The following is an 8,664-nucleotide window of genomic DNA, read 5'->3' on the forward strand; positions in this document are numbered from 1 at the left end:
GCCTAAAATGACTTGAGATTGCACATATCTGTATGAATGATGTATTACAAGCAAAACAAAAAGCATTTGACTTTGGAAGGCATTTCTAAAAATTTTATTTTTAAGTAAGAAAAGTTGACTCTCTATTAACCTAATGAAAATTCCTTACCCACTCAGACTCATATTCAGTATACTATAAGTCAGAATGAACATCTTTCTCTCAAAATCTATGTATGATCTCAAAACCCTGGATATATTACTATATGGTGCTAAACTCAATAAACTAAGTGTACATATATGACTAGATAATTAAGAACAGGTTATTGGAATCACATGATGGCTACAAACTGGAACTGATAAAACCTACTTGTAAGAAAGACAGCACAATGAAATCTTTTCATATACACTTACAGTTCATATGGTCCAACTCCCCCATGGTCCATGCTTTCATTTAACTGACCCTGAAAAATGTTAAAGTTTTAAACATAAATAATCTCATAAACATAGAATCAAAATACTTAATGCTTCACCCTACTACTAAAGGAGAAATGAATGAAATAAACCAGCTTAAAAATTCTCCATACTTTAATAACCAGCAAATGTGGTGATGAACAAAATAAGGTACACGATACCACAGGGATTTCACTTTTAATTTTCTATGACAAGCTACAGATGCTACTGATCAATGATCTACAAACAAACTAGGTGATAGCTCCTTTAAAAATTACATTTATTCAAAAGATATATTTTGTGTATTATGAAACTAAAGGCACCAGATTCTAAGTATGAATTACTAAATCAAATGATTTACAAAAAGTACTGTTCTGAATATGATTCTGATACACAAGACTAACATAACATGTAACTACAACCTAACTAAGCCTACAGTAACCACAACCAGTCCAAGATACTGTAGTGTATAATGTGGCTGATCAAAGCAAAATAATTAAGCAGCACCCTCAAATTGTCAAGAGTTACGCTGGCCAAACATTTTTATTCTGACCATAGTATAAATGGATGCAAAATTTAATTAACTTTCTGTACACTAACAATGAACAACTCAAAAATGAAATTAAAATAACTCTGTTTGCAATAGTATCAATAATAAAATAGCATCAATTAGAAAAAATTTAACAAAAGTGTAAGACTTATACATTTGATAACTATAAAACATTGCTGAAAAAAATTAAAGATCTAAATAAATCAAAAGACATTCCACGTTCATGGATCTGACAACTTAATATTGTTTAAGATGGTTCTACTAACCAAACTGGTCTATAGATTCAACTCAATCCTATCAAAATCCCAGGTTCCTTTCTTACAGAAATTGACAAGCTGACCATAAAATTCATACAGAAATGCAAGGGACCCAAAATAGCTAGAACAATTTTTGAAAAAAGGAGAACAAAGTTGGAAAACTGACATTTCCTGATTTTAAAGTGTATTTACTACAAAGCAACAGCAACGAAGACAATGAGGTACTGGGATAAGGACAGACATATAGTTCAATGAAATAGAATTAAGAGTCCAGAAATAAACCCTTATATTTATGGTCAACTAATTTTTGACAAAGATGCCAAGAAAATTCAATGGGAAAGAGACAGTCTTTCAATAAATGGTGCTAGGACATTTGGATATACACATGCAAAAAAATTACTTTGGTCCCCTACTTCACACCGTATTGCACCACACTAAAAAATTAACTTAAAATTCATCACAGGCCTGGGGTGCCTGGCTAGCACAGTTGGTTGGACGTCGAATTCTTGGTTTTGGCTCTGGTAGTGATCTCAGGGTCATGGGACTGAGCCCTGCATCAGGCTCCATGCTTAGCACAGAGTCTGCTTGGGATTCTCTCTCCCTTTCCCTCTGCCCCTTCCCACTGCGTGTACACATTCTCTTTCTCGCTGTCTCTCAAATAAATAAATCAATCTTGAAAAAAAACTGATCAGGGCCTAAATGTAAGAGCTAAAACTAGAAAACTCCTAAAAGAAACCTAGGACGGAGTAAATATTCATCTTGGGATAGGCAATGATTTCTTAAGACACATCACCAACAGGCGCCTGAATGGCTCAGTCAGTGAAGTGTCTGCCATCAGCTCAGGTCATGATTCCAGGGTCCTGGGATCCAGCCCCATGTCAGGCTCCCTGCTCAGCAGGGAGTCTACTTCTCCCTCTGTCCCTGCCCCCACTCGTGCACTCTCTCCCTCTCTCTCTCGATCACTCTCTCTATCAAATAAATAAAATCTTTGAAAAAGACACATCACCAAAAGAACAAACGATTCAAGGAAAAAAAAAACCCAATAAACTGGACTTATTCAAAATTTAAAACTTTTGCCCTTCAAAAGACATTATTAAGAAAGTGAAAAGAGGGCGCCTGGGTGGCTCAGTCGTTAAGCATCTGCCTTCGGCTCAGGTCATGATCCCAGGGTCCTGGGATCGAGCCCCGCATCGGGCTCCCCGCTCAGCGGGAAGCCTGCTTCTCCCTCTCCCACTCCCCCGCTTGTGTTCCCTCTCTCGCTGTGTCTCTCTCTGTCAAATAAATAAATGAAATCTTTAAAAAAAAAAAAAAAAGAAATAAAGAAAGTGAAAAGAAACCCCACAGAAGAATTTATAAAGAAAGAACTTCTACAACTCAAAATTTTAAAATAACCCAATTTTTTAAAAAGTGTGTTAGAATCTGAATAGGTATTTCTCCAAACAAGATACACAAATGGTTAATAAGCACCTGAAAAGATGTTCAACATCATCAGCCATTACAGAAATGAAATGCAAATCAAAATCACATTGAGATATCCCTTCATATCCACTAGGGTGGCTATAATTAAAAAGAAAAGTTGGGCAAGAAGTAGAGAAATTAGGGGTGCCTGGGTGGCTCAGTCATTGGGTGTCTGCCTTCGGCTCAGGTCATGATCTCAGGGTCCTGAGATTGAGCCTGAGCCCCGCGTCCCGCATCGGGCTCCCTGCTCAGCAGGAAGCCTGCTTCTCCCTCTCCCACTCCCCCCGCTTGTGTTCCCTCTCTTGCTGTGTCTCTCTCTGTCAAATAAACAAATAAAATCTTTAAAAAAAAAAATTAGAAGTAGAGAAAATTAGAACACTGGTACACTACTGTCAGGAATGTAAAATGGTGCAACCTCTTTAACGGTTTGGCAGTATCTTCAAAAATTAAACATAGACTTAACATATGACCCAGCAAATCTACTCCTAGGTATCTACCCAAGAAAAATAAAAATATATGTCCCATAAAGACTTGGGCACAAATGTTCTTAGCAGCATTATTCACAACAGTCGAAAAATGGGAACTCCAATGAACATCAACTGGTGAACTGATAAATTGTGGTTGATACATACAATGGAATACAATTTGGCTTTATGTACATACTATGACACAGATGATCTTCAAAAACGTCCTGTTAAGTGAAAGAAGCCAGACACAAAAGTCCACATACTGAATGATTTGGTTTATATGGAATGTCCAGAAAAGGCAAATTTATAGAGATGGAAAGTAGACCACTGGTTACCTATGGATTGAGGTGGCAATAAGGAGTGACTATAAATGGGCCCAGTTTCTTTTAAGGGTGATAGAAATGTTCTAAAACTAAATTGCAGTGATGGTTGTACAACTCTATAAATATACTAAAAGTCACGTAATTGTTAAAAAAAATAACTTAGGTGCTCGCTTCGGCAGCACATATACTAAAAAAAATAACTTGGCAGTAGAAATTCAGTTATTAATATTATAAAATATAGTTTTAAAATGAGTATTCTTGAATATAGTCTGGTTATGAGTCTTTCAATTTATACAAAAGGATATCACTTAATTGGGCTTTCAAAAATGATGTTTTTTTAAGTGTTGAATCACTAAATTGTACACCTAAAACTAATATTACAGGTTGACTAACTGGAATTTAAATACTTTTTTAAAATGCTAAGTTTTTATTGAACATTTTAGAATAATTAAAAAAATATTTAGGTGAACACATCTTCCTTCAAAGGTACCACTGCACATTCAAGCTACACAAAGAAAACTGATAGTATTTTTTTTTTTTTTAAGATTTTATTTATTTATTTGACAGTGAGAGAGAGAGCACAAGCAGGGGGAGCAGCAGGGAGAGGGAGAGGGAGAAGCGTGGGGCTCGAGTCCCCAGGACTCTGGGATCATGACCAGAGCCGAAGGCAGAAGCTTAACCAACAGAGCCACTAGGCACCCAGAAAACTGATAGTATTCTTAAACAAGGGACACTTAAATGCCCCCCAAACTACAAATTTTCAGCCAAAATTTGTTCATAGTGTGAACAAGTCAGGATGAAGTCTAATACTAGGGATATATGTTTCAATGTTAGACTGAGCCAAATGGATGAAGCAGTATCAAGGGGAAAAAAATTCTTGCAGTTTCAACTTGATACAGTTTCTTTTGGGGGGTAGGGGTAGTTATGGTTAACGGTTTTTTTGGTCTCTGGTGCTTCACATAATCACGTATGATGGTTTCACTTTAAAGACAAAAGACTAACTTCTCTCAAATGTGGTAAAACTGGAAATATATAATTGTTTTTACTTTAATGTTAGTTTTACTTAATTTTAAATTAAAGACCACAGGGTAGTTAACACTAAACCATGACTTTGAAGCCACCTAGAAAGATATGCCCTGTGGCTATGTTTCATTTCCGGAGCCAGCCAGGCCTGTATTAGCACCTGCATCTGTGTTCATAACTTCCTACCGTTACCTTCTGGAGCAGAAGCATTTGAGGCACAATGCTTTTCTGCTACCCCATGTTACCTTTAGAAAAGTCTCACACCAGAAGCATCAGGCTAACATTATATAATACATAGACAACTCTCCTTCAGAGGAAACTTTTTAGATTTTTTTTCTTCTGCTTTAAGCTTTATGACCCATCCAATACTCTTTTTCACGTGCTACTATGATTGACAAAGTGAATCCTGCTCATCTAAGGTACTATTCAAGATATGTTTCAAACCAGCCCACCAAACTATTTCCAAAGTTTTAAATTAAAATTGTATATAAATTCAAGTTAATATGCCTAAAATCCCAATCAAAGAGGGAACATTTCATAAACATGTAAATAAATTGTTACAGAACGGGTGAAATATCCTCAATCCAGATATTCATTATACTGTTTATCCACTTGCCTGGCTGTTTGCTCACAGACATTTCCTTATAAAATAAGATTCAGTAATTCAATGAATTGGGAGAAAAGGAGTAAACCTTGCTCAAAATCTTGAACTATTTAAAAGTGCTTTATAGTGCCTATTATAATGCAGGATAAGCATTGATGTTTTTCTATAATTTTCATAACAGTGAACATTATTAGCTATAGCACTTCGTTTTTCAAAGCACTAAAAAATTTTAAACTTTTTGCTCAATAAAAATCTGATATCCCAATCTGAAACTCATGCACTAAGCTTCTGTGACTACTTCAAATTTTGAATTAGTAAAGTAAAAATTAAGGATTAGACTTTTCTATTACTCTTTTAACTTTGTGTCTCCACAGAAAACAGAGGTTTCCAACATCTTCATAATCTAGTGAAAATCTCTAGAGGAAAACTTTCCCTTAGTTTCAACTCACTCTCCCCAAATTATACCATCACCAATGAAAAACGAACAAAAAAGACCCAAACCTAACCATCCAGCCCCCTCCCAAAAAATGCTCTTACCCGCTGCTTTTTAATATAGTCCTTTGAGGTATTCAATCAGGGTCTTTTCTTAGGTAACATTCAGCTTTATCCATAAATGCATTCATTTACTGTCCTCATCCTTTACTCACTGAAGAATTAATTATGATGTATAAATACATATATTTCCTAATACCAATTTAGTCAGTGTAACATATCTAAAAAGGCATGTATCTCTGAATAGGACCAATAATTTTAAAAATCCTACAGTTTCAAAAATGCAGCACCTCTGGTATAACTGCATTTATTAAGTCTCTAGGCATAGATGAGGGTAAACGTGAATGTTTGGTTCCTTGGCAATGAGTAACACTGACAAGTTGTATTTCCATGAACTAGCTAACTGCTTAATATGCAAGAATATCTTAAGTATTTTATATACTTAATCTCACATAATCCTCATTTGACAGAGAAGAAAAAAGTGTCAGAATAAGCAATTTATTCTAAATCACACAGTCAGTGACAATGCCTGGAGGGATCTGAATCAACTTCTGACCCACCACAGAGGTACAGTATGAACAAGACTAGTAAATGCAATGAAGAAGCTATGCAATGAAGCCTGCAGGCTGGAGTCAGAAGACACTACTAGTTAACTAGTTATCTATGTGGTCTTGGGCAATCACCTCTCTGGTTTATGCCTCCGTTTCCTTACTATACGATGAAGAAGTGGGGCTACTCGGATATGCACCAATGTTTTTAAAAGTTTGTGTACTAAATGTTGCATATTCACAAATAGCCAGATTTTCAAGAATCTAAACCTCCTTTGTTTTTCAAAATTTTTAAATTTTGTTTTAGAGAAACCTGGGTGTCACTGAATTTCCTCAGGTGGCCAACCCAATCCCATCCTCAACTCTTTTCGCTTGTCCACCTTGAGGAACCTCTTAGAATAACACACTCAAAAGAAATATTTTCAACTCCAAAAGCATTGCTAAGTAAGATAAATTTTGCTGAAGGCTCTTCCTCAAAATCCTCTTTACCTCTGCTTTTTCTCCAAAGTTCCCCTCCCCAGGAGAGTGGTCATATTTCTTTCTCTTTCATATTTCTACCAATCTCTCTGGCCTCCTCTTCCACACTCTCTCAAAAAGGTTTTTGTACCTTTGCTTGTACCCAGCAAAATGAACGTACAGGAGTAGGCCAAAATACATCTCAAGGAGTCCCAATTCATAACAGAAATCTTAATACAGTGTTTTACTTCCAATTGCTTTAACGTCTCCTGAATTATCCAATTTTCTCCCCTGCCCTGCTTCAAAGCCACTGCCATATGGAGCCAATATAATTAATGAAAGTATGCAATACATAGTGAAAGTAGTTCCATATTCGTTTCAAATTGTATGTAGTGTATCAGGTATTCGATTAAGAGGCTAACTGGAATTCCGTAGGCAAACACACTAAAAAGTACACATCTCAATACCCACCTTACAAACTGTGTGATTTTTATTAGACTTATTTGATTATGAAAAGAACAATATTATTTCAGCCCACTTAGTTTCTTACAATGTTCAAAGCTCTTTATTTATAGCATCTAGATCTTTTGGCAACAAGCGGGGCACAACTTACTTTCCAGAAGAGGAAAATCAGGTGAGGAAAAGGGAAGCCCCTTACATAGAGCAAACATCTGACACCAGTCCTTAACTCATGTACTCACCTAGACAGTGGGATTTAAAATCTAAATTATCATGAGGTTATCACGGATGATCATTTGCCCAGAATCAGTGATATAGTATGACAACAGTATTTTTGAACTTCAAGTGCAATTTGTGATTTTTCAATAAATTTATCTTGAAAAAAGAATGATATTCCATAAAGAATAACAAACTATTAAGACATCAAAGGTAAAACCAAACTATGTATTAGGAAAAAACAATTCTAAATTTAGTACCCTAAATTACAGCAAGGAAAGCCCTCGCACCACCATTCACAAGTCTCAGTTCAAGCAATTTATTTTTGGCAAGCCAAATCACAGCTGTCAACGCTGGTTTTTTTCCACCCCCAAATTACACAAAGTGTTTTGAAAAAATGTAGACATCTTCAACTAGGGGAAAAGTTACAAATGCCGTGTGTCGTTATAAATGTTTAAAAAAAAAAAAGTCACACGGAAGGGGGGGGGGTTAAAAAAAAAAAAAAAGCAAACAAACAAACCCTGGAAGATGCAGCAGAGCCCCCTTGCTCCCGAAATAAAACTCCTGGTGGCTGTAACAGCAGCGGCAGCGCTACTCCCGACAGAAGTTTTCAGCTGTCACTTCTAACAGCTGAGCGCTTCCTAGGAGAGAAGCGACAGGCCGAGAAGAGAGGTGGTTGTGGGAGGTCTGAAGATTTAATACTTGAAATCCTACACTCGAAGGGAAACCCTTCAGCACTTCACCTGCACTTAAGGGACACCCAGAAAGCGCAGTCCCCCTCCCCCCAACATGCGCTTACACCACTCGCGCCCCGCCACACTCAAGTTCAACAGCTCGAGGAATCGACCACGCGCCCTTTCTCGTCCCCTCCGCAAATAGACTGCTCCGGGCTGCGCTGATCTGGGGCTACCGGCGCGACCTGCACCTGCGAGCCCCGAAGCGGCCTCACACCTAGGGCCAGGTCCGCCCCGCCCGCTCCCCTGCCTCGGACCGCGCGGCGCCTAGCTCCTCCTGGAGACTACTCGCGCCCCCCCGGGTCTCCGCGCTCTCCAACGCGCCGGGCTTCCAGGGCCCGCGCCGCCGCCCCGGCCCTGTCACCTCGGGCCCCCCGGGACCCCGGGCCTCACCCCCTCCTCCAGCTCATCCTCAGAGCCCGCGTCCTCTGGCTGGTCCAGGTCTATGTCAAACACTCCTGCCATGTCCTCAGCTTCCCTGTCTCGGAAGTCCGGCGCTGGGTAAAAGCCGTCCCGCCTCCGTCGTCGCCTCATGGGCCCGGACCCGCCGCAGCCACCGCCGCTGCTGCCGCCATCACCGGCTGCTTAGGCTCAGTGCGTCTGCGCCTAGGCCCTAGACTGGCTCCTCAAGTTCAGCGCTAGAGCATG

The 8,664-nt window shown here is 38.7% G+C and overlaps 1 protein-coding gene across 6 annotated transcripts in view; it reads right to left on the minus strand.

The window, feature by feature from the left end:
* RPS6KB1 (ribosomal protein S6 kinase B1) overlaps positions 1–8,639 on the minus strand; it is a 92,299-nt gene extending 83,660 nt beyond the window's left edge. For 3 of the 6 annotated variants that reach the window (XR_013444611.1, XR_013444612.1, XM_036109408.2), the window contains exons 1-2: positions 8,410–8,639; positions 391–440 (exon numbers count right to left, since the gene is read on the minus strand). Coding sequence is in view for 4 of the 6 variants with exons in the window: in XM_036109408.2 (XP_035965301.2) it covers positions 391–440; positions 8,410–8,550 (191 nt within the window). In the remaining 2 variants the exon portion in view is untranslated. Of the gene's footprint in view, positions 1–390; positions 441–7,802; positions 7,922–8,409 lie in introns of those variants that run through there. The other 3 variants (XM_078064258.1, XM_078064267.1, XM_036109414.2) reach the window with 3 other exon arrangements.
* Positions 8,640–8,664: the final 25 nt, after the last annotated feature.

This window comes from Halichoerus grypus, chromosome 2 (genome assembly GCF_964656455.1).
Source record: "Halichoerus grypus chromosome 2, mHalGry1.hap1.1, whole genome shotgun sequence".
In the NCBI taxonomy this organism is placed as follows: domain Eukaryota; kingdom Metazoa; phylum Chordata; class Mammalia; order Carnivora; family Phocidae; genus Halichoerus; species Halichoerus grypus.